Genomic DNA, 27,458 nt, shown 5'->3' with positions numbered 1-27,458 from the left:
AGCTGGGCACCACCTAATTCTTCGGGTCTCATAGTAGCGGCGGCTAGGATTCACTTGGTGCATTAGTCCTTTGAAGTAATTGATTCCTTCAGTCTTTGATTTTCCTGTCTCTTCTTTGCTTTGAATGGGGAGAGTCAATAGTGGCATCTCAGATGGCTACTTGCAAACTTTTAAGACCCCAGTGGCTACTCACCAAAGTAGGATGTCTTTGAGGACTGTCATGCCAAATGACCTAAATGTCCACCAAGATTGTGGTCATAAGTCCCTGAGCCTAGTGACTCTCTCTTGTGGTGTCTGTTTTAAGGCTAAAAGTTTTCTGAACTTTGTCCGCTGTAGCTGCACTATATCTTTGTAGCACAAGGATATATTTGTAGCACGTGCAAATACATATGTAGAAATATCTGCTGCCAAACCTATATATAACTCATGAGGGGGTACTCCTTCCCACATCTCTTCAGCTTGCATGTTTACTTATGTATCTACTTGCACTGTATTCCTATTATTGCAGGAACATGCATGCAACTGTATTTACATTTGTTATCATTTACTCGGTGTACCTCTAGTTTCTTCCTTTGCCTTGGTCATGGTGCGCTCTACAAATTATTTTTGTATATTGATTTTGTTTCCTGAAACTTTGCTGAACTTCTTTATTAGTTCTAATAGTTTTTATGTGTGTATTTCTTAGGATTTTTCTATATGTAATGTCATTAGGAAAATTATCATCACTTGCAAATCTGCGACTAGAGGCAGTTTTCCTTGTCCATTCCCATCTGGAAGTCCTTTTTCACTTCTTTCTTGTCTAACTTCCCTGGCTAGGAACTCCAGCCCTTTGTTAAATGTAAGTGGGGAGAAAGTGGAGAAGACATGATTGTCTTGCTCCTGATCTTGGTGGTGGTGGTGGTGGTTATGTGCCGTGGAATTGGTTCCAACTCACAGCAACCCCATACAGGGTTTCCGATGCTGTAAATCTTTACGGGAGCAGAACGCCTCATCTTTCTCCCATGGAACAGCTGATAGTTTCGAACTGCTGACCTTGAGGTTTACAGCCCAATTCGTAACCACTACGTTACCAGAGCTCCTGCTGCCGATCTTAGGGGGATTGAAATCATTCAGTCTTTCACCATTAAGTGAAAGACACCATTTCACCATTAAGTATAATGACAGTGGTGGGTCTTTAGTTGTTGAGTGTCATCGAGTCAGGGTCTACTCATAGTGACCCTGTATAGGGTCTCCAAGGAGTTCCTGGTGGGTTTGAACTGCTGTCCTTGTGGTTAACAGTCCAGTGCTTACCCTACAATGCCACACCAGGACTCTGTGTCTTTAGTAGATGTCCTTTGTCAGGCTTGTGTTTCTAATTAGTACAGTGTTTTCTTTTTATCATGAAAGACTGGTGGACCATATCCCTAGACTTACCAGACACAGAGCTTACTTAGGAAGACTCTACTTGTACATCGTTACTAGTAGGTGCCATTGAGTCGGTTCAATTCGGACTCACAGCAACCCTATATAGGGTTTCTTAGGAACAGTTAATAGGTTTGAACCATCAACCTTGTGGTTAGCTTATTCTACAGCGCCACACCAGGACTCCACACTGGTGTATAACAAAGATAGATATAGCAACCAAAAAGACCAAATATTAAAGGCAAATGGCTGGGATCAACAGTCAATGCTACACACATTATACAACTTCAGGCAAAACCATCTTGAAGTCTCTTTCCCCACCTGTGAAGTATAGGATGACGAAGACTGAAACACTTAACGCTACCCCATGGGAATGTTTTGACAATTACATGAAGACAAAATGATCAGGAGAGGCATTCAGCAGAGTTTCTTATGAATGCAAAGCACAGCTCATAAACCTAATACTGCCTGGATTACTCTGGCTTCCATGGTCTCTCATCAGCAGAGCTATTTTCCCTGAAGAAGTGACAGCTTGGTGATTCTGACATTTCACTACCACGACTCTTCTTCTCTTGTTTCTTCCAAAAGTTTTCTTTAATCAGTTCAGTTCCTGGACAAATAACCTTGGTCATAATACAAAACCTGCACTTGCCCTTCCTTCTAAATACTCTGTCATGTGGCTAACAAAGAGCTGATGCAGACACTGCAGGGTGGACATTCTAGCAAACAAGATCTCACTTTAGCACCTGGGACATTGCTTACTCAGGTATCCTTTGCAGACACTGCCCTTGGTGTGTAGTACATTGAGAATACTCCTCAACCAACTCCCTTAACCCTTCCCTTTCTCCTTTTCCTAAGGAATACTCAAAGAATGATGTTTATTTGACAGGTACCATTCTTTGCCCAAAGGCATGGTCTCATGGCCAACATTTCTCTTTCTACTCCTTGCAGTGGTATATGTTGGAAGACTTGTCTGGAACAGGTTGTAAATATTTCAGTTATTGCAGCCCACATGGTCTCTTGCGACCACTACTCAGCTCCACTATTGTAGTACAACAAGAGGAGCCACAGACAATAAGTAAAAAAATGGGCACTGCTGTGTTTCAGCAGAATTGTATTTGCAATGAGTCAGATTGGGCCTGTGGATTGTCGTTTGTCAGTCCCTGACCTCCATGCTGGAGAATCAACCCCATTATAAACTGGAGTCAACCACAGAACCCCTAGAGCCCAAGTCCCTCATTTTATACATGGGGAAACTGAGCCAAGAGAGGCTGCATGACTCCCCCAAGGTCACAGAGCTATGATGGGTAGGGGCAGAAACAGGATCAGAACTCTGGTTTCCTGATTTCCAACTGAGTGTTCTTTCAAAGACCCCACACAAGTGCCACCTTCAGACAGGAATGAATGTTGAAGTGCTGACTTGACATTTTGAGAAATCAGGAAGTCATCAGATAAAACCCCAGCTCCAAATGAAATTGTTGCAATCTACATCCCTCCAGATGGTGGCGCCACTGTTTACTATGAAAACGATTGTGAAAGCTGCCCCACTCTGCTGAGAGCATAACTAGCCCACACCTTTATGAAGGCCTATTTCTGGGCTTACCTGTGCTGTCAGGAGACATCAGAAAATCAATAAAACTGCTTGAGAACCTGCAGAGCAGGGTCTTCTCTGTCTTTACCCTGGTATCCCTGGGATGGAGAGGCATGGCTGGATCTCCCTTCAAGGAAAGATCTGCGCCTCCATTTGCTGGCAGTATGATAGGAAGACAGCCTCCAGTTTGGGCCCTTAGGGAACTGCCTCGGCCAAGGTCATGTCCTGGCCCGAGGTCATGTCCTCCCCAGGTGGCCCACATTTAACGAGTGGTCTCATCCTACTTTCCCCCTTCCTGCCACAGGTGCCAATCCTAAGGGCACTCTGGAATAAACATCCTGCCCATTAAGTTAAATGCCATAGGCTGCCTCTGCAGTGCCCAAATCACAACACATGGCTGCTGGGGTTGAAGGCAGATTTGAGGGGTATGGGATGGATGTCTTGACACCTTTAACAAGTTGAGTATTTACCAAGAACAATCTTAGAAATGGAAGATCCGATGTGACCATTCCAACTAACCATTTCTCATCCAAGCTCTTTTGTTTTGTTGGTAAAGGCAAAAGCCACTGCTTAAGAAAGTTGTTGCCAACCTGTTAGGTAGTTAGAACAGGGAATAGGGGGTAACCACAAATCAACCACAAAGAATACAAGATGATATGGCCCAACCTTTCAGGACAGTCTAGTAAAAAGAAAGAAAAGGGGATTTGCACCAAAATCAGGCATGTAGAGAGAAGAGGACTGATCTAATGTGCACAAGGAACTAATTATAAAACAACTATAAAAGATCAGCATTATAGTCAACTCATGAATGAACTTTTAACAGACTGATGTAATGGGAAATAAAGTACATCAAACCCAGGAAGAGATAACCAGTCATGAGCCCCAAGTTATGATGGGGAAATGGAGGAATCAGGAGACAATTATCAAGTGACTCAGAGCCCTCACAGAAGGAAAACAGCATTACGAGTTAAACTGCACACTCCACGTCACTCACAAGGTGGAAGCCCCATCTCCTCTCTGTGACAATGTCTATGGTTTGTATGGTGGTGGTCATGGTGGTTATGTGCCATGGAGTTGGTTCTGACTCATAGCGACCATGTATAGGGTTTCCAAGGCTGTAAATCTTTATGGGAGCAGAATGCCTCATCATTCTCCTACAGAACGACTGGTAGTTTTGAACTGCTGATCTTGAGGTTAGCAGCCTGACTCGTAACCACTTCTGCTTGTTTAAACTGTCTCTCTGGCTCTTTTCGTGTGCATATTGTGCCTTCTTGTTGGTAAGTGTGTTGAGCCGACTCTGACTCATAGCGACCCTGTCTAGGGTTTCGAGGAGTGGTTGGTGAGTTTGAACCACTGACCTTGCAGTTCAAACAGACTTTGTGGTCTTTGTCCTGCAACACCACACCAATTCGTTGGAGGGACAGTAGGATGTGTCATCTCATTCACATACGCTGTGACAAGCGCATCAGTGGAAGAAAATGGGCCAAGAAAGCACAACTCCAAATGCTTTCCAGCAGGAAGGAAAGAAGGGAAAATGTGAGCTATGTGAGTGGGGCTTGGAGGATTTGGGTTTGAGTCCTGCCTCTCTGACAGTTGGTAAGTTACAGAATTTGAGACTCGGTTTCCTCACCTGTAAAAAAAACAAAACAAAAACTAAGCAAAACTGCCTTCTTTCTAGGTGCCTAGTAAAGTTTAAGGACTGCGTGTTGGCTCTCTAGGATAAGCATGGGGCTGTGAACCACAAGGTTGGTGGTTTGAACCCACCAGCCACTCTTTGGGAGACTATGAGGCTTTCTGTTCTTGAAAAGCTTTAAAAAGCCTCAGAAACCATATATAGAGTCAATATAGAAACGACTTGATGGCACTTAACAATAACAAAGTAAAGCTTAAACGCAATAATGCATGCAAAGGTGCTTTGCTATTGGCAAAGAAAAGCCCAATATATACTTACACTGCCACCCTCACCCCCGAGGCAGCCAACACAGAACTGTGCACAGGGCAACTTCTCAATAAATAAACAGCAACCCTGCTGCCTCCACCCAAAACAAAATACTTGGAAAACAGTGAGTCAGCTTGGAAAAGTAAACTTGCTGTTCATAGGAGAAATGATAAATACCAGGAGCTCAGAAATAAACAAACTTTCTATTTCTATTACACAATTTTTTCACACCGCAAATATTCAAGTGAATTGTATGGAAGATTGAAAACAATAGGCGTATGTGTGGGACATCTCTTGTTTTAAATGAACACACAGAAAATTAAATGTGGCTATTCATTAAGGTTACAAATCGGGCTGCGAACCACAAGGTCAGCAGTTCAAAACTACCAGCTGCTCCTCGGGAGAAAGATGAGGCTTTCTGCTCCCATAAAGATTTACAGCCTCGGAAACCCTGTTCAGGGTCGCTATGGGTCAGAACCGACTCGACGTCACATAACAACAACAACATTCATTAAGAATCCTGGTGTGGTGCTGTAGGATAAGCACTGGACCCCAAGGTCAGTTCGCACTTACCAGCTGCTCCTCATTAACTCTATACAGGGTCACTATGAGTCAGACCCAACTTGACAGCACTTAAAAACACCACCATAGATTAAGAAGAGGTCTATGGAAGCCAGACCTTACTCCTTTCAGTTGTATTTTCTCTGTGGAGACAGTGGTCAGCATTTTGGGTGTTTAGCAAATCTATGCAGTCTTAGCTCTAAGAACAAAATTTGTTTTATCTCTAAAAGCAAGTTGGATGGCTCTAAAATTGACCAGATACGTAAGGAAGGCGCATCCGTACTTCCCTCTAATTTTAGTAAAGAAAACTCATGTACATGATCCATGCTCACAGAAAGAAAGAATCATTCAGGGACAACCATTACTAACATTTTGCTAATTTAGGTTGTGAGTATGTGTAAAAATCAGCTATATCCATCCATTCCTTACTTATCCACATGGTTAGATTCCAAAGACCAGGTCGTTTTATGTGAACATCATTATCTGACCATGTCCGATCACAAAATGAAGGCTGACTATATCATTATATAACTGCCAAATCACATCATCACAGCCAGCATTACTCTCACTTTGCACCTCGGCGTTCATTACTGCTAGGCACATGTCATTAATACACTAAATAGTCAGATAGTAGTTTTATCGTTGTCAGGAATGTGAGATGTTGAATAATGAGATACAGGGTGACTTCAGGTTACAAATGAGATCAAGTCCTGTGTCTTTAAGTTGGATTTGTAGGTGAGTCATAACAGGTGTATACAGTTCTCATTTACCTTTATTTTAGTGTTAAGAACAGAGTCCTCATGTGGTGCTATATATAGGATAAGCACTGGATTGCTCACCACAAGGTCAATAGTTCAAACCTACCAGCTGCTCCTGGAAAACCTTTACACAGGGTCACAATGACTCAGAACTGACTCGATGGCATATGTAACAACAGTGTAAGAAAAAAGCTGGGAGTCTTTTTCAGTAATAAAAGCTACACTTGCAACAAATGAAGGTGACTGTAAAGAATAATTCATTGCTGAGTATGGTTTACTTAACTATGGAAGGGTTGATTCAACTGTTCCAAAGTGGAGACAAATTTACATAATAACATTAATGGGCAAGTAGGAGTCCTGGTCAGGCGCTGTAGGATAAGCACTGAACTGTTAATCACAAGGTCGGCAGTTCAAACCCACCAGAAGCTTGAAAGTTAGAGTACTGTGTAGCTACTCTTCACTTACCAGCTGCAGGCTTTCCCCAGGGTTTACTGACAACTTTTGTTGTTGCTGTGGTGGTTGTCAAGTGCTATCGAGTTGTTTCTGCCTCATAGTGACCCTGTATAGGGTTTCCAAGGAGCTTCTGGCGGGTTTGAACCGCCGACCTTGTTGAGAGTGGCTATTGGCTGACACCTATTAAATGAACACATTAGCCTAGGCGTTGGAACTTCAGAGACCGCCTGCTCTGGACAAAAGAATACTAAGCTGATCTTTCTGGCTGTAATTAGACACCAGACCAATTGCTTCCTGAGACCACTTCTGGTTTGGGTGATAAATTCCTGTTACCATCACCCAAGAGGGGGTTGCCCACTTGCATTTCTCCTTCTATATCTCTAGGTTTTTTTTATGTGGACTGCTAACTACAAAGTCCGTGATTCAAACCCACCAACTACTACTTGGAAACCCTATATAGGGTCGTTATGAGTCAGAATCAACTCCACAGCACATAACAACAACAACATCCTTATAACAAGAAAGTTCATTACTACAGCAGACATTATTTTTGACCTCACGTTCTCCCTTCCGTTGTTAGGAGAATCTTCTATTTTGTGGGTCAGATTCTGGCTCCCATTAAAGAAGGTACAGGCGCCAGGTACTCACTTTCTCAGCTTCCTTTTTTGTTATGGGGTAGGCACTTGACCAGACGCTCCCAACAAGACATACTCTGCTCCTCCTCTCCATTTTGTATCGTATGTTGGTAATGTGAAAAGACCACATGGATTGGGCAGGAGAAGGGGACACAGTTTCCAAGGAAGAAATGGTGTCACTTTAGCAGCCGTGCCCAGTATCTAAATGGATGGGTCAGTAAGGGACCATCAACATCTGTGCTCAGTGGTAACAGGGTGGCCAGATTTAGGACACTGCTCCTGAATACCTGGCCTTCAAGGTTTCTTTTTCAGGCCTAATGCACTTGGCTGCTAATTCCAAGATCAGCAGTTTGCAAATCCGCCAGCCCCTCCTTGGGAGAAAGACAAGGCTTTCTGCTCCTGTAAAGATTTAATGCCTCTGAAAATCTACATAGGATTGCTATGAGTCAGAACTGACTTCATGACAAGCAACCACTAACACCAACACCACCTTACAATTTCTGCCTAAATCAGATTTGGGTTCTGTGGTTTGCTGTTAACGCAGATACATACAGCCTTAGAATGGCCAGCATTAGACTAATTCCCTCAGAGACGCCTTCAATGAATTGTATGTACCATGGCAGTGAGCCTTCACAGGCCCCAGTGCTCCTCCCCTCCTGGTATTTGTGCCCTGGCATCAGGGCTGAGCCTGCATTGACCAACAGAACTCCACAAATGTGATGGTTTATGACTGGTGAGCAGGAGGGAGATGAGGCTTTCTGTTCCCACAAAGAATGGCAGCCTCAGAAACCCTACATAGGGTCGCAGTGAGTCACAAGTGACTCTACAACACTTAACAACAACAACATGATTTCTGAGAGCAGGCCATAAAAGAGATCACATCTTCCGTTCTGGTCTCTGGAATTGTTTATCTGAGAGACACCAGGGTCGTGCCTTGAGACATTCAGAGTCTTATGAGAGGGGAACTGAGGTCCTCTGCCAACTGGCCAGCTGTATGAATGAGTCACCTTGGGAATGTGTCCTTCAGTCAGGTCCTCAGAAGACAGAAGTACCAGCAGCCATCTGACCCAAACCTGGAGCCTAACAGGCCTGGAGCCAAAACCAACCAGCCAGGCCTCACTTGTGTTCACGAACCACAGAGATCATGGGAGGTGATACATGATTGATGCTCTTTCTGCTGGTAAGTTTTTGGATGCTTTGTGATATAGTCATAATCAAAATGTGCGCTGAGATTTTCATACATGATTAGGATAAGAAACAATATATATAAAGACTATTCCCAGACCTTGAAGATAAGTTTTGAAATTACTGTTAGTTGTATTGAAATACGGTCACGGTAGGAGGGCTCCATGACATTAAGCAGAAGGAAAAAGTATGTATCTCTTGGAAATGGATGAGGATGAGGAAATTTTGAAACAATGGGAAAACAGAAAAGTATGTTTCTTATTAAACATTTAAATGCACCATGAAGGCAGTGCCAATGAGAAATACTTTTTGTAAGGGAGTAAGAGGAGTCTTGGTGTGGCACTGTGGGTTAATGCACCAGACTGCAAAGCCATTTGAACTGCAAGGTCAGTGGTTTAAGCTCACCAGCTGCTTCTCGGAAACCCCATACAGGGTCGCTATAGGTAGGAATTGACTTGACCGCACTTCACAACAACAACAACAGGGGATTAAGAAGATATTGATAAATCAAAACAGTGTCAGAAATAGATTCATATCTAGGAATTGTGATATAACATAAGGAGCATTTAAACTAAATGGAGAAGAATAAATTCTATTGAGATTTAAACTCAGTGTGAAAAATTAAACAAAAGGCCAGAAGGGAATTTAAATTATTTTTTTAAAAAGCCCAAACCAAAAAGCTCACATCTACAAAAGATGAGTCATACATATTTGCCTATATGAAAATGATTTAAAATGTCACTAAAGGAACAAGAAGGAAAAAAAAACCAGCAAAAAAATCTTAGAGATAAATTGAAAAAATACAACTCTTGATCAAAAAGGGGTAATATGTTCAAAAAACGAACTCAAACAAATTTCTGTTACAGAAAATAATACAATTTTATTAATGGGAAAAAGGTATCAGCGGGCAGTTACTAAAGAGCTAATGCAGATGGCTAAGTTTCATCTGACGTGAATAGGGTCTCAATCTCTCTGATAGCAAAAGACACACAAATTAAGAAATAATGAGATGTCACTTTTATTCATTTTGGCAAAATCAAGAGTGATAACATACCTCTTCAGGAGATTGAGTGTGGTGGTGCTTGGGAAGATGTTAGGGGATTCTCACTCATCCTGGGTGGAAATGTGAATGCTTATAGTCTGTTAGAAAACAATTTGGTAGACTCTGTTACAATTTCACAAACTACCCTCCCTTGGAACTCTGCTACATGGAAAGAAATGTCCTGATATAAGAGGATAAAGCCTCAGGATGAATGCTGCAGCCTAGTTGGTAGTAGCTAAAAACCTGGAAATAAAATGAATTTTCCATTAAAAAGAGGTGGCTGAATTGTGAGCTGTATCTACCACAATGTAGCAATACAGCCATAAAAAAAAGGGAATGAAATAAGAAAAATCCCAGGGGAAGCCAAGTTTCAGAATGAATCATTTTTTATTAGTGACCTGCATGTATAAAGGTGTTTAGGTGGTGGCTTCAAGTTTCATCTGACAGAATTCAAAAGATTTTTCTGTTTTGTTTTGGGAGGTATTTTGTATGTAAACCAATTGCAGAGTGCTAATTCATGAAGTATAGAAAAATTGCAAAAGAAGACCTTTAAGGAACAGGTTAAATGATCCACGTAGGCATACTGTAGCTATATATATACAACAATATAAGCAAAAATATTTTTAGATAATTTAAAAAATGATTATACTAATTAAAACTACTAAAACAAATATTTAACAAATACAAATATAAAATAATTTGACATTAGAATGCATTTTTAATTAGGAGTCAGCAGTCAGACAGAAAATCCCAGCGTAGACTCATGACCTTAAAAAGAGAACATTTCCTAGTTCTGCACTAGTGTGGACCTCGTGTCAGGCAATCAAGGGTCTGGCTTACCTTGGGTGTTGTTGTTGAGTGCTGTTGAGTCGGTTCTGACCCCTAGTGACCCTGTATAGGGTTTTCAAGGAGCAGCTGGTGAGCTTGAACCACCGACCTTGCAGTTCAAACAGCTTTGCAGTCTGGCACATTAACCCACAATGCCACTACCTTGGGTAGTCCTGCTTTATATTGGTTGTTGGTGAGTACTTAACATAGTGTCATTACTAATCCTTGTTTCATAGTTTTTTAGGACCTTTGCTCCCAGCAATGTCCTAGCAGGACAATATGGTTACTCTATGAGGTCCTGGTAAGGCATATTGGATAAGCACTGGACTTCTAACTGTAAAGTTGGTGGTTCAAACCCACCAGCAATTCCTTGGGGACACTATACAGGGTCACTATGAGTTGGAACCGACTCAACAGCACTTAACAACATACATACCCATGTTGTTGTTAAGTGCCATTGAGTCAGCTCTGATCCATAGCAACCCTATATAGGGTTTCCGAGGAATGACTGGAGAATTTGAACCAACAGCCTTGCAGTTCAAACCAACCCTGTGGTCCAGTGCTTATCCAACAGAACCACACCAAGACTCCTACAGACACATATCTACAAATAGTTCTATACATAGCCATTAGAATCTATGTTAAAGCAAAATATGATGAGTTCATACAAATGTCTCTAACTTAATCCACTACCACATGGATCATTCTAGCCTATTATTTAAAAAATCTGTTCCTTTGTATGTCTTATAAATTAGTAGTTAGATCTAGATTCAGATTCAGCTTTTAGACAAGGCTGCTTCATAGCTGTGGCACTGTGGGTTAATGCGCCAGACTGCAAAGCCGTTTGAACTACATAGTCGGCAGTTCAAGCTCACCAGCTGCTCCTTGGAAACCCTATACAGGGTCACTATGGGTCAGAACCAACTCGACAGCACTTAACAACAACAACTTCATAGGTGGTGGTGGTGTGTCCCTCTACTACAAGGTCCACAACATCTGGTTGTCTCTTATAGTGATGTTATCTGCCATTGCCAACCATTCCCTGTGATCCATTGTTAAAATGGTGAAACTTTGGCTCCTTCCTCCTTGATTAGCTGGAATACTTTTATCAAGAGAAACCTCTCCTCACTAACTATTTGGTATCCCTAAGGAGGCCTGGTGTGCCACTGGAGGGTAAGCACTGAACTGCTAACTGCAAGGTTGGCTGTTCAAACCCACCAGTCACTCCTTGGAAACCCTATACAGAGCTGCTATGACTGGAAACCAACTCCACTCACTTCACAGTAGCAACAACAGCATGCAGAAGTAGCTTCAGCCTGCCCACTGTTAGACTGACGAGGACCCAGGGCCTCGAGTCTGCTCCATGAAAAGAACCGGGATTTCATACGGAGGAAGTAGGAAGATGAAGCAGGGTCTCTTGTTGCCATAGAGTTCAGAAGAATTAAAAAATACATCTGGAGCGGCCTCTTTCAATGGGTTTCCACTGAGAACATCAGAACATGAAAATGGGACTAAAAATGACAGTCAATTGGAATAAATTGAGTATATAAAAGTAAGAGTCTATGACAGAAGTCAATGAGGTGTAAGTTTAATAAAGGATATAAAAATAATTGTAACCCTAGTATTTATAATAGCATGCCTTCTGCAAACAATGTTAACGTTGATTAAACCATACTGTGAGAGTGCATAAATGAATAATTCCCAAGTTTCTCTTCTAGTTAAGGAAATTTACTAAATTTTATGTCCTAGGTACTAGGACTATGTAGAACATTCTTCACTAAGAGAATGATTAATATTTATTGTGGGAATTTATTTATATTACCAAGGCTTTTCTCTACCTCTTCCCCATCACTACACATCTTCCATATGTGAAGATGTCTGTTGTGATAGTAGACACATAGCTGGTTCTCCATAAACTCCTACTAATTCTGAAGCTGTTGCATCCATTGGAGATTTAGAGACCCTATGCTGCTGTCATTGTTAGGTTCCATCAAGTTGGTGCTGATTCATAGTGACCCTATGCACAACAGAAGGAAACACTGCCCAGTCCTGAGCCAACCTCTCAATCGTTAGGTTTGAGCCCATTGCTGCTGCCACTGTGCCAATCCATTTCACTGGGGTCTTCCTCTTTTTTGCTTACCCTTCACTTTAACAAGCAACATGTCCTTTTCCAGGGACTGTCCTTCTCCAGGGAATGGTCCCTCCTGATAATATGTAAATAGAGAGCCTATACAAAATAGTATGCTGTGGTTACGAATCGGGCTGCGAGCCTCAAGGTCAGCAGTTCGAAACTACCAGCTGTTCCGTGGGAGAAAGATGAGGCTTTCTGCTCCCGTAAAGATTTACAGCCTCGGAAACCCTGTATTGGGTCGCTATTAGTCAGTGCCGATTCCACAGCACATAACAACAACAATAAGACGTACACAGAAGGGATTGTGGCAAACAGACATTGTGGATCCACATCAAAATAAATCTAGTGGCTTATGATTCAAAATAGCTCTCCTGTTCTCCAAAAAAATGAGGAGCCCTGTTGATGCTGTAGGATAAGCACTGAATTGCTACTCACAAGTTAGCAGTTCAAACCCACAAGCTGCTTCACGGGAGAAAAATGAAGCTTTCTGCTCCCACAAAGATTTACAGCTTCAGAAACCCCATACAGAGGCACTATGAGTCAGATGGCACAACTCGATGGCAGTGAGTTTTCTGTTTGTTTGTTTTTTGAGTGAGTCTTCCAAATGATAGTGGTTTCAATGTGTCAGTAACCAAAGATAAAACATGAGGCTGAAAATAATTGCTATGAGAAATTCTTTTCTGACAAGGTGAAAAGCACACTAGTACGAGGTTAAATGGCTGTCAATCATCCGTACACTTGATGGCTTAGAGTCTGCAGAGCTTAAGCGAGGGAAGTTTGCTTTTCACTGTATGTCAGTCATATCGTTTAGTAGAGATTAAACAGTCATTACTGAAGTTCAAAGGACGAATAAGGGGTAACGATTTCAAAAGCCAAGCTGGTCAGACATATCAACAGACTAAAGAACTCTAAGAGAGATGAGAGGTTCTGAGGCATCTGTGATATTCTAATGGCTTCTGTGACAACATCCGACTTGGATCTACAAAGCTTTTTTATAAACACAGTTTGCCAAGGATTTGTATCATTCTTCTGATGACTTCTGTCTAGAAGCATAGTTAATTTCCCAAATATTAAAGGATGTGAAGGTTCATATGCTGCTTTGGCTTTTAAGTCTGGTTACATAGGGATATGGAGACAGGATTTTCCTTTTTAAGAAGTTGGAAGAAAATGAAGACAGAAGGTCATCTTCTGTCCTTGCAGCTGAGTGACAGACCATAACAGTTATTACAGTAGCATCCTCTCCTGTCTGTGTAATGATAGCCCATGCCAAGTCACTTCTTTCAAAGCACCCTCCTATGTTGTTTGTTAAAAGTGATCTTTCCTAATCATGCTTAGAAACTAGTGGTAACCTAATCCACAGGAAAGAGATCAAATTCCTTAACCTTCCTGGCCTCAGCCCTATACATCCAAGTCCACTAATCCCCGACTTACACCTTACATTCCAGCAACGCCAAAGTTCTTAATGTTCATGTTGTTAAGTGCCTTTGAACTGGTTCTGGCTCACAGTGACCCTGTACAGGGTTTCCAAGGAGCAGCTACTGAGTATGAACTACCAACCTTGTGGTTAGCAGCCCAGTGCTTATGAATATACCAAGTTGAGCCCTCATACTGCTTGGTCCTTTCTGGGGAATATGGCCACCTGACCACTTGACAAACTCTTCTCATCTTTTCATTTGAAACAAAGACACCATGTGGCAGGCTCTTTGTTAGTCTCTGAGAATACTACCGTGAAGAAAACCTTGCATTGTTGTCACACTGTTGTTGTTGTGATGTGCCATGGAGTCGGTTCCGACTCATAGCATAGAAGATTATAAACCTCCCTGTCCTCTGTGGTATCATCCCTGGGTCCTGACCACACACAACATGTGTTGTGTTCATCAGGGTACCTGGTGCCCTGACTGGACTAGAAGCTCAACAAGACAGGGACCGGATCTTCTTCATCACTCTGTCTGTGACATCTGGCTCACAGTAAGTGCTTTACACACATTTGGATGAGGAGGAGAGGAAGGATACACATTTTAACTAAGGAAAGTTCATGTTTTCAAAATGCTTGCCTTAAGTGAGAAAGCCACTGCTGTAGGCCCTCATTTCAGGTCTTTCTTACTCTCTCGTTCATTTCTTCCCTCTTCGAATCGGGCTGTGAACCGCAAGGTCACGGGTTCGAAACTACCAGTTGTTCCGCGGGAGAAAGATGAGGCGTTCTGCTCCCGTAAAGATATACAGCCTCGGAAACCCTGTACAGGGTCGCTATGAGTCGGAACTGACTCCACGACACTTAACAACAACAACAACAACCCTCACCTAACTCTGCCTCAGATCACTCAGCAACCTGCCCCTGACTGGCCTTGAGTCTCATACTCCATGGAGGCATTTCAGGGGAAGTTTGGGACTCCACCACCACAGCACGACAGACAGACGAGTGGTGGTGGAGAATATCAGAAGGATGTTTACCTGTGCTTTATTGACTACGCAAAGGCTTTCGATTGTGTGGATCATGACAAGCTATGGACAACATTGAGAAGTATGAGTATTCCAGAACACTTAATTGTACTTCTAAGAAATCTGTACCTAGATCAAGAAGCAGTTGTTCGAACAGAACATGGGAACACTGAATGTTTTAAAATTGGGAAAGGTGTGAGACAGGGTTGTATTCTTTCACCATACTTATTCAACCTGTATGCTGAGCAAATAATACGAGAAGCTGGGTTCTATGAAGAAAAACGTGGCATCAGGATTGGAGGAAGACTCATTAACAACCTGTGATATGCAGATGATACAACCTTGATCGCTGAAAGTGAAGAGGACTTGAAACATTTACTTATGAAGATTAAAGAGCACAGCCTTCGATATGGATTACATCTCAATGTCAAGAATAAAGAGCACAGCCTTCAATATGGATTACATCTCAATGTCAAGAAAACAAAAATCCTCACCACTGGACCAATAAACAACATTCTTATCAATGGAGAAAAGATTGAAGTTGTCAAGGACTTCATTCTTCTTGTATCAACTATCAACACTTGCGGAAGTAGCAGTCAAGAGATCAGACGACGTATTGCACTGGGCAAATCTGCTGCACAGGAACTTTTTAAAGTATTGAAGAGCAGAGATGTCAGCTTGAGGACTAAGGTGCGCCTGACCCAGGCCATTGTGTTTTCAGTAGCCTCATATGGATGTGAAAGCTGGACAGTGAATAAGGAGGATCGTAGAAGAATTGATGCCTTTGAGTTGTGGTGTTGGAGGAGAATACTGAAAGTGCCATGGACTGCCAAAAGAACCAATAGATCTGTTTTGGAAGAAGTGCAGCCAGAGTGCTCCTTGGAGGCCAGAATGGCTAAGCTTCGTCTCTCCTACTTTGGACATATTGTCCAGAGGAAACAATCGTTGTAGAAGGATGTCATGCTGGGTAGGGTGGAGGGTCAGAGAAAAAGAGGAAGACCCCCAACGAGATGGATCGGCCAGGTGGCATCATTGATGGCGTCAAGTGTGGCAGCGGTAGTGAGGTTGGCCCAGGATCGGACATTGTTTCGTTCTGCTGTGCATGGGGTCGCTATGAGTCGGTTCCGACTCGATGGCACCTGACAACAACAACAACATTGGGACTCCAGAAATGCGGTTCCTCTATTTGGGACAATGTCGTCTATATATGACAGAAACACCTAGTGGGACGCCCTGGCATTGCTACAAACCTTTGCCTTGGTCTGTCCAGGACATGGCTGGGGCTGTTTCAAATTGCCCTTGGTGTTCAACTCATCATACTGTTGCCTTGGACCCACCAGGCCTTGCTAAATGCCTGATGTAGATGCGGAGAATGAGGCACGATTGAAAAACTGGTTCCAGGGAAGCAGGTAATTCTCATACACAGTGCACACTGACAGCCCCACGTGAGGGCAGTGATGGGAGGATCTAGAAAGAAGCGGTTTTCATTTGAACTATTAGGCAAGTTCCATATAATTCTAAGAAATACAATTTTTATTTTATACTTTAGAATGGTTTTGTTTAGGTTATACATTGGGATGGTGGGCACACCAATAATGTCAGGGCATAAGGACTTTAAGGAGTCCTGGTGGGGCACTGCAGGATAAGGCACTGGACTGAAACGTCGGTTTGAACCACAAGGTCGGTAGTTCAAATTCACCAGCCGCTGCTCGGAAACCCTATAGAGGGTCGCTATGAGTCGGAACCGACTTGACTGCACTTAACAACAACAACAACAAAGGACTTGAAAGCAGTGGCTCTCCTAGTGTGATGAGGACCCAGAACCTCAGCATCAGTTGGGATCTTGTTAGAAAATACAAATTGTTAGCCCATACCAGACCTACTGAATCAGAAACTCTGAAGTGGGACATGCAATTTAACAAGCCTGACAGGTGATTCTTAGGCACGCTCATGTGAGAGAAACGCTGGCATCAAGGTTTACATTTGACCATGAAGAGACTAATATCCTGGGCTTGGAGTATAAAAGGACGCCTTCCAATTAACTCACCCATTGTCTCCATTCCCTCACTAAGATACGAAGGGATAATGTCACTGGCCCTGTTTTCTATAGAAATGAGACCAAGTCAGAGTCACAGAGGTAAAACTAGTTTGGTCCAAATCACCAGGAAGGACACGTCTATAATATGGAGTTAGGAGAAACTCTTGAAGACGTTTGTGGAAGATACCATCTTAACATGTCCATGAATGACTGGTCATTTCCAAAATACACAGGCTGATGATGAATGCGAGCAAAGCCTAGTGTAATTCACAGATGTTTCATTTTTCAATGACATAGCTATACTCTATCATATTTAAGTATACATTGTCCTTTGGATTCTGTTAACAGAATCTGACTTATATTAACAACCTCAACGATTAATAAGCTCTAGCTATTATTGTACAATTCCTGGGGGATAAAAATGGTTTCCACTTGACTACTAACCTAAAGATTGGAGGTCTGAACCCACTGAGTGTACCATGGAGGAAGGGTCTGGTTATGGGCTTCCATTAAGATGACAGCCAAGAAGACCCTACGGAATGACTCTACTTAGGAGCACATGGGATTCACCACGAGTCAAAATTGCCTTGAAGTTAGAAAGTTTGTTGTTTGTTTAAGTGTTAGACTTAAGTTCCTTTTGAACTCAATTAGTTCTGCTGTGGGGCTGTAGGATACACACTGGACTGCTACGTGGAAGGTTGGCACTTCAAACGCACCAGCCATTCCTTAGAAAGCCTATACAGAGTCACTATGAGTTGGAACCAACTCAACAGCACTTTAACGAGACAACCCCACCACTAGGCAGTTTGAACCCACCAGTGACACTGTAGAAGAAAGGCTTAGTGATCTGCTTCCATAAAGATCATAGCCAAGAAAACCCCACGGGGCAGAGAGCAGCTTCATTGTGTAACAGATGGGAACGTCATAGTTTGAATCGACTTGACAGCAATCTTGTTTGTTTTTTAAATACAGTTAGAGCAGAACAATCTCCTACCCTCTTCCCCTATCAGAAGACTATATGAGGAGATTGTATCTATGACTTCTACGAAATGGTACGGAAGTATCTGAAGCCTGGAAGCAGTAATGTTCTCATTTGCAATGAGACCTGTTGTGAATTTCCTCTTGAGACAGGTATTTCTAAAGCATGCTCTCCCACCATCTCAACATCTCAATGTCTGTGGGAAAAATCAAAGGACATGTTCCATTTCAGCAGCAGTGCTGATTAGATTCTGCTGCCTTAGTACTGCAAGAGGTCACTGTGGTCACAACAAGCAGTGCAGGGGTTAACAGGCTCTCTGTCTTGTATCGTTTTTAAGCAGAAAGCACTTTAGCAGTTGATACGGAGTCTGTGTTAAATGTCCTGTATCCCCAACAGACAGGAAGATGCTGGCAGAGCAAAGGTACCTATAACTGAAAAAACATCCAGCTTTGATGAATTTATTCAGACTTTTGTAATCAGAGAATCTGGAAAGAAGCTATTTTAACTTAAGTGAAAATGCAATTTTTTGTTTTACAATTTATCATTGTTTTCATTTTAATTTACATATTTGGATTTACTGTAGTCTTTTTTGTGTTTAAGGTCTCCAAAAGTCTTAATCCAGCCTGGATGCCAAATTCAGTAAGGTCATGGAGAGTTGGACTCTTTGCTTTCCAATACCATTTTTTTTTTAAAGTGCCTTTTAATCTAAAAATGTATGTACACAGTCTTAAAACTGAATTAACTGTATGTTGTTATTGTGACTCATAGCAATCCTACACAGGGTTCCTCAGGAGCAGCTGGATGGTTTGAACTGCCGACCTTGTGGTTCTCAGTTCAGTGCTTAGCCTAAGTGCCATACTGGGAACCCTAATTAATAACACGAGGATGACAATTTAAAAAAAAAAAAAAGCTTCCTGCTGCACTCACTCCCAAGTTCCACTTCAAAACACAACCATAAGTTTTGTTTCAGTGTTTACCATTGTTTCTGTGTTATGTGTTTATATAACTGGTTTTTAGTTTTCTATTTTAGATATTATCTATGGACTTCCTACTATGGAGGATAGGAATTTAGCTCTCTTACCTCTCTCTCTTACTCACACTTTCATATATATATATATATTTTTTTCTCCCCCTCAGCTTTCAAATATAATGATATCAGTTTCAAATAATTCATTATTTAAATTATTATGACTATGTAAGTAAATACTATGCATAACTATTATGTGCAGATTACATTTTATTTCTTTGATAACTTTTTGGTATTCTAGGATTAATAACTGTCTTGATTTTGTTTTTTAAATTGCCTGGTTTTCTGTCACTCTCTCTCAAACCACCCCTGACTTCTCCAACCTATGGTCAAACTCAATGGGTCATCCATTAGTTCTATTTTTCTCTAGAAGGTATCCACTCCTCATTGGATCCCTATGACCCAATCCAGTCCGAATGGATTTCTCTCCAGCTGATTAGTGCAGTTTTCATCAAGGGACCTGCCTTTATCTTATCATCCTGGGCATCCTTTCAACCTTTCCCCTATGTTGGAGCCCCTATACCTCAAGTCCATGTCTTTGTCTTTCTTCTTTTACCTCATACTCAAGGAACTCTCTGAGAAAAATCATGTGTGGAAAGCAGATATTTTTGAGACTTCATTTTTGAAATTGGGTATCTAAAAACATCTTTAATTCCTCTATTTTAAACGTCTGTAAAGGGCCTCTTCTGCACCAGACATTGTGTTAGATCAGAGAAACAGATGAGTAATGCATGTGTGTCTTTCCTCAGGCTGCTTACTACACCACCCCCTTGCTCCTTTCTTGGTAGCTCCCAAGGAACCCAGTGTGAAAATTACTTATCCAATCCAGCTGTTGTCCAGAGGGGAAAGTGGCCTGCCTAAATTCCTAGTCTTACATTTAATAAAAATTAAATATAAAGTCCTGGTGTGGTGCTGTAGGATAAGCACTGAACTGCTAACCACAAGATCAGAAGTTCAAACCCATCAGCTGCTCCTTGGAAACCCTATATAGAGTCTGTACATGTTGAAATTGACTTGACAGCACTTAACAATAACAACAAAGTCCTGATTTGGTGCTGTCAGATAAGCACTGGACCGCTAACCACAAGGTCAGAGGTTCAAACCCACCAGACACTCCTCAGAAAGCCTGTACAAACTTGCTATGAATTGGAACTGACTCCACAGCAGTTCACAACAACAACAATTAGTGTTACTAATATGCAATTGAACCAATTAATGGTGATTCCAAGAGAAAAACCCAGGAGCTACATTATGACTGAAACTCAGTGAGATGTGGAATAAATTAGAACAAAAGGCTATAAATTGCTCACCTATCCCCTAATAAAATGATGGCTATAATAGCTAAGGTTTTGTGTCAACTTAACTGGGCCAGGATTCCTAGTGGCTTGGCAGTTGAGATGTGCTTATCCCCACAGTGAAACCTAATACAGGCATGTTGTTGTGTACCGTGGAGTTGCTTCTGACTCATAGTGACCCTGTACAGGGTTTCCAAGGCTGTAAATCTTTACAGGAGCAGAACGCCTCATCTTTCTCCCGTGGAACAGCTGGTAGTTTCGAACTGCTGACCTTGCGGCTCGCAGCCCAATTCGTAACCACTACGCTACCAGAGCTCCTAATACAGGCATAGTTAACTCTATAATAATTGGTTATGAGCAGGCATAGTTAACTCTATGATGATTGGCTATGACCAGCCAATCAACTGAAAGGATGTTTCCCTGGGGATATGGCCTGCTCCTAATATAACACATACACAGGAAAGGAAAACTTGCTCTTTTCTTCTGTGGACTTGGGACTCTTGTCTGCCTGTAGGGAATGCCTGCTGATGTTGGCTCAGCTGAACCAGACATGGGACTCTATGGTCGTGAGCCATTTCCTTGACACACACACACAGAGGGTGAGTAAAAAATTACCCACACTCCAGTTATATCAAAACGTCTTTCCGTGTCCACAGCTGATGATAACATTGAACGGGGCTGTGTAATGATTCTGTTGAATAATTAAGCGATGTGGCAAATCGTTTGCAAATCAGGCACGGCTATGCCTATGAAATCATCCATGACAGACTTGGGTTTCAAAAAGTTTGTGTGAGATGGGTACCAAAACAACTCATGGAAGGGCATAAACAGAAGCGTCTGGACATTTGGAAACAAAATTTGGACTGATACACAAGGGAAGGTAAAAGTTTCTTAAAAAAAAAAAAAAAATCGTTACTGGTGACAAGACATGCAGTCATCACTATGAGGCTGAGAGTAAATGGCACAGTATGGAATGGAAACATCCTCAATCACCAACCAAGAAAAAGCTGAAAAGTCAACCATCAGCTAGAAAATTGAGGCTTACAGTTTTCTGGGATTCTCAAGGGCCAGTATTGGGACAGTATCAGGTAAAGTATTCAACAATCAACAATGCTTGTTGCAGTGAGATACTCGCTGAAGAGCTGAAGCCTAAACTTTAGATTCAATGCAGAGTATTGCTACCCAAGGACGCTGTGATCTTACGTGACAATGCACGTCAACACATCTCTGCCTATGCTGTTGACACTCTGCAAAACCTTCGTTTTGAGGTATTAAAGCATCTTCCCTACAGTCCTGATCTTGCTTCATTGGATTTTCACCTAAGGGCCAGTAAACTCTTCCTTTGGTTCCCTGAAAGCAGCCCTTCGAGGACAAAGATTCACCTCTGATGAAGAAGTGACAACAATGGTGAATTCGTGGCTTGCAGCTTAGCCACGAATTTATTTTTTTAAATAAGGGAATATGGAAGCTTGTTGACAGATGGACAAAGTGTATTGAAAAGCAAGGCAATTATGTAAAAAAAATTATGTAGCTGTCTTTTCTAAAAGTTGGTTAAAATAAATTCTATAGTCAGAATGCAGATATGCAGATAATTTTTTATTCACCCTTGTGTGTGTGTGTGTGTGTATATATATTTCAGCCTAAGACAATGGCATACCTGAAAATGTTGGATTAATTGTTGTCTTTACGTATGTCATTTACTTTGAGGAGATTGCTTTTGATCATGCAATTTAAAGAATGTAAAACTCAGTCAAATTTCAAAACAAAAACAAGGATCCATGAGAAACGTCTCCACTATTCCGTCCATGTCAGGTAGAGTAATTTATCATATGGTGATAGCAGTTACCACAGTTGGGCTTTTTGGATTAAAAAACAACAACAAAAGGACAAAACTAAGAAACTGAGTTTTATTCTTGAAGTACAGCAATCCCATATAGAGAGACTAACAAGGCTAAAGAAATTTCAGCTTACTTTTTCAGCTCAAAACTCTCCCAATAACTGACTAGCCTTCCAAGTGATGTTGTCTTCAGCGTGATGGAACACAATCTGTTTCTAAAGGATGAGTGGCTGGGGATTCCTCTTTCTGGGAAACCTACAAATCTGTTGCTATGCACTGCTAGACCACCATTTGATCATAATGAGCCTTCAAATTTCAATTCTTCCTTTATTGGCAACTGAAGATGACTTACATGTTCCTTAATTTAAAAAAAAAAATAATAACACAATTCTTAGAGTGTACTGGCCTTTAGGTGAGCCAATCAACCTCTGTCAGCCTCTGTTTCCTCATTTGTAAAACAAGCATATTGGATTGAAATATCTGTAAGGTTCTTTCAAACTTTCTACTTCTTGGAGATCCCAACAGAATCAATAGGTGTCACTGTATTTTGGAGTCTAAAGAAAGTTACTTACCCAGAGAGGTGCAACCCAAGACATTTTCCAAACACTTGACAAGTGCTTCAATATCACTGTCCTGCCAAATAAAAGAGAAAGACTTACTTTACCTTTAGGTAAGAAAAATATTTAGTGACACAGAAAAATGTTTATGCTATAGTTCATCAAAACAAAATTAAATTTAAAAATCTGGTTGCAAAATTATTTTACAGTATGATCCCATTCTTTTTAAGAAAGAAAAAAGTGTGTGTTTATATATGTGTGTTGTGGCTGTTAAGTACTGTTGACTCAATTCAGACTCACTGTTGTTGTTAGGTGCCATCGAGTCAGTGCTGACTCATACTGCCTGGTCCTGGGCCAACCTCACAATCAAATTGTTACTGTATTTGAAGCCACTGCTGCCGTCACTGTGCCAATCTATCTCGTGGCAATGGTAGTGAGGTTGGCCCAGGATTAGGCAGTGTTTCGTTCTGCTGTGATAGGGTCGCTGTGAATCAGTGTCAACAACAACGACTAGAATTTAATTTTCTTTAGCTTCAGCATGAGTGACATGAACATTTTTCTTTAAGAGCATCTCCACGAGTTCTTCTTTGGAAATGTATGGTCCTCAAGAACTTCTGGTGCGGTGCCATAGGATTAGCACTGGACGTGAACCACAAGCTTGGTAGTTCAAACCTACCAGCTGTTCCTCGGAAACCCTATACAGGGTTACTATTAGTCGGTGCCAACTCGACGGCACTTAACAAGAAGTTATAAATCTCCTAATTGCACTCCTCATTACCTTGAGTACCTAGTACTCATGACTACACGAGAAGAGTCAAGCACCCCCATGAGCATTAGGTGGGATCCCAAATCATTATGTGATAAGAACTAGTACCTTTTACACTAAATAAATATCTGTACTCTACTCAGCAGACTGTCAATATCAAAAATAGTACCATGATCTGGAAAAACAGAACCTCTTAATCAGACTATAATTTCAGGTTTGTAGGTATACTGGAAGAAATTAATAATTTTTGGATCACCTGCTCCATTTCAAAACAAACAACATGCTTCATTTTACAGTAATTGTGGATATTAGAAAAATGTACTGCAGTCAGTCTACTAGACTCCAACGTTGTATAAATCTGCTAGATTCTATTTTATAACATCTCATGGCATTTAAGGAGCTCTGGTACCAGAGTGGTTACGAATCGGGCTGCAAACCGCAAGGTGAGCAGTTCGAAACTACCAGCTGCTCCACAGGACAAAGATAAGACTTTCTGCTCCCGTAAAGATTTACAGCCTCGGAAACCCTGTTCAGGGTCGCTATGGGTCAGAACCTACTCGACGGCACTTAACAACAACAACAACAACATGGCATTTGAGTAGCTTTTTAAAAATTGTAAAACCCACTGCCTGGCCTTCTTATGATAAAACCTAGATAGTGTCATTTCATACACTCAGAACTTAGAGAGGGGTGATGTAGAGGAAGTTATGCCTAGTCAGTGCACTTTGTGTTCTACAAACTTGCAGGGACAGCCTTGGGTCAGAGCGGAAGGACTCAGCAGAGAGACACCCTCTGCTGGAGACATCAGCAGATGAAGATAATGACACCACCAGGGAAGCCTAGGTTGTAGGTCTGGCTCCTCCACTAAGTGTGGTGGCCTAGGACCAGTGGCTTGGCCTAGCTGTGAAATAAGGGGGTTGAATCAGATGACCAACCAGTAAGGAGTCTTCCAGCTCTAAAACCCAATTTTCTGTCTAAAGAGCTAGAGTGTCAGTGAGTGGTAGATTGTTTCAAAGATGTTTACCAGCTTCCCCATCCTTGTGCTCCTATATCATTGTTCATATTAGGAGGTAGGATCGCTTTCCTTACTCCTTGAATTTAAGCTGCTCCTGTAACTTGCTTTGGTCAAGAGAATGTAGCAGCAGTGACACCGTGTGACATTTATAACTACGCCTTAAAAAGTTGTGTAGCTTTCGTTCTCTTAGAAGCCAGACACCATGTAAAGAACTCCAGTCTAGCCCACTGGAGAAATCACACATTGAGAGACCTTGGAGCATGAGAGGCCACATGGAGGGAAACCAAGATGCCCACCCAACAACCAACTGCCGGATATGTAAGTGAAGGCATCTTGGTCTGCCCCAAGTCAACCTTTCAGTTGAATGCAGCTGTCCAAGTGACTAAACAACATCCCATGAGCACAACCATCACCTACTGAGCCCAGGCAACCCACAAAACCATGAGAAACGACACATTTTTGTTTGAAGTCACTACTGGTGACTTCTGGTGCTTTGCTACACAGCAAAAGGTAACTGAGACAACAAACAAATTGAGAGCACTGACCAGGCCTTTTCTGTTCTGTCACCAGCACTTAGGCCAGCCCCTTGTACTATGCTAACTGCATATCTGTGAGGGGCTCTTCTAGCTTCTTTGATTTGCAAGGAAGTGAAGCTCCAGTTACAACAGCCAGACTCTCAAATTCAAAGCACACTGGCACTGGGAAAGTGGAGGAAAAGCATGCTACCATTCAGTTAACCTCTACAAATCTCAGATCCCTCCATTGTAAAGTGAGAAGAATAATGGCCTCTATCTTACACAGAGCTCTTATGAGAAGCAAGTAAAGCAATATACATGAAGTTCTTAGTACAGTACATGGTTCAGTGGAAACACTAAATGGGAGAAGAAAACTGGATGCCATGGGGTAAAATGGAAGAGAGATAAGAGGCCCAATCACTGTGCCTACCACAAAGCATGGAGGTTATCACTAAGTGTTTGATGAGTTGAATCAATTAATGGAAATGACAAGAACCAGAGGTAGGGCTGAAAGGATCATCTGACTGACCAGACGGATCAACTATGCTTGCTATAAAGAAGTTAGGGAGCACTGTGCAGGAATATGTGGAAGGCAAAAATAATACTCATATTACTAGACGAGAGATGGACTGAATGAATACTACCCTTTATTAAGCTCTTACTATGAGTTACGGTTATTATCAATTGACATGTATTAGGTCATATATACATGAGTTACGTGTATTAGTTCATAGTTTAAACTCTATCTGCTGGATACTATTATTATCTCCTTTGGACAGTTGAGAAGACTGAGGTTTCATAATATGGCCAAGGTCACACACCTAGTAAGAGGTGATACAAGAGTTATGTATCCAGAGCCTAAGCCGGCCTCAGCTAATATATAACACATCTGCCTAAAAGTTACAAAAAGCAGGGGACCCTAACCTAGGGAAGCTCACAATACTGTTGGAGGAACCAGGGCATAAGTGAATGAAGAACCAAGAACAATTCCTGGAGTTATATTTGCAATAAGGACAAGTCATTTTCTCTCTCAAGGCTGCAGGTCAAGGTGTTAAGAACCAAACTGCCAACTATATCCATTACTTTTTTTTTTTTTTTTTTTGGTGGGGGTACAATTTCAGCCTTTGAGAGAAACTGAAAAATAGTATGAAAATTCCCCCTAACACCCTTAACCCTGATGTCAATATTTTATGACATCTACTCTCATCTATCTGCTTCAAGATTTTCAATCTCAGCACTACTGACATTTTGGGTTAGATATTTCTGTTCTGTGCATTATAATTTGTTTAGCCATCAGAAGCCAGTAGCACTGCCCCCTCCTCCCTCCCCGCTGACCCAGAATTGTAACAAACAACAATGACTCTAGACATTTCCAAGTGCTCCCACGAGGTCAAAAATCCCAAATTGAGAACTACTGATCTACGTATCTCTATCTAGAAACATATTTTTCCGACATGTCAAATCTGGAAACCCTTGAGCATCAAAATAAGTAATTATTTGAATGGATTATTAGACATAGAATAAATTGACACGTAAATAAATGGTCTTTTTTTAAAGAGAAAATACATACCAAAGGTCAGGTTCTACATTTTTAACATTAACAATTTAAAAAAAGAATTCAAGCATTTGCTTTACGTAACTGCCATTTAACCTATCAGCCAACTTACTCCTAGTGTTTCAGAAACTGTCATATAATTGGACGGGACATACACGATCCCAACCAAAATACAGCCAATCTTGTGAGAACAGGGAGAAAAAAACAGAATTGAATGTCAAGTCCTTTTAAAGATGGCTTCTGCTATTCTGCACCATATATACTTTAACAAGGACTTTGGTCATGGAAGGTATCTCTCAGGACCGTATCATAATCGGTACAATGTGGAGATTATGCTGGTGACCAAAATGTTTTAATTTCCTCACTGTTTCATAATTTAAATGAAACTGTGCAGGCGCTAAATGTCCTCAGAGAGCAACCACACCTCACTAGATGCCAAATTCTAATGATGCCAGTCTTCAGTGCAGCCAAGAGCCACGAAGCTGGCTTTCAAATAATGTAATGACTCCTTTGCTGATGACTTTAGATACTCAAGTTTCCTCCCCTCAGAGCCCACAACCCCACCCATAACAGCAACACTTTAGAGTCATGAGGAACATCTGTCAAGATTCAGTTCTAAAAGCTTCCCCAGAGATTCAAGGTCAATCAAAATGCCTTTTTTTGTTCTGCTTCTTCTTCTTTCTTTCTCAAAAGCAAAAAATTGCTTCTAAGGAGTATAGAATGCCTGTTTTCAAGCAGTCCAGTCTGATTGATAATAGGGTTAACAACTACTAATACCTGCCTAGCAGTCACAGAAAAAGCTATGCTGTTTGGCACATCTTCCCCCTTTAAATCATGACTGTATGTAGATATTGTAATGAGTACTTTCTGTTACGATACATATTTGTCAACCTTGGTGTCGGGGACTGACC

The 27,458-nt window shown here is 41.5% G+C and overlaps 1 protein-coding gene across 1 annotated transcript in view; it reads right to left on the bottom strand.

Annotated features, from left to right (window-relative positions):
* The window catches only part of NEK11 (NIMA-related kinase 11), a 436,844-nt gene that overhangs the window by 116,841 nt on the left and 292,545 nt on the right, over positions 1-27,458 (bottom strand). Inside the window, exon 15 of the mRNA XM_006846637.1 lies at positions 22,712-22,772. Coding sequence (XP_006846700.1) covers positions 22,712-22,772 — 61 coding nt within the window. The remainder of the gene's footprint in view (positions 1-22,711; positions 22,773-27,458) is intronic.

Source organism: Chrysochloris asiatica, unplaced genomic scaffold (genome assembly GCF_000296735.1).
Source record: "Chrysochloris asiatica unplaced genomic scaffold, ChrAsi1.0 scaffold00028, whole genome shotgun sequence".
Lineage (NCBI taxonomy): Eukaryota > Metazoa > Chordata > Mammalia > Afrosoricida > Chrysochloridae > Chrysochloris > Chrysochloris asiatica.
This window is presented reverse-complemented; position numbering and strand designations above follow the sequence as displayed.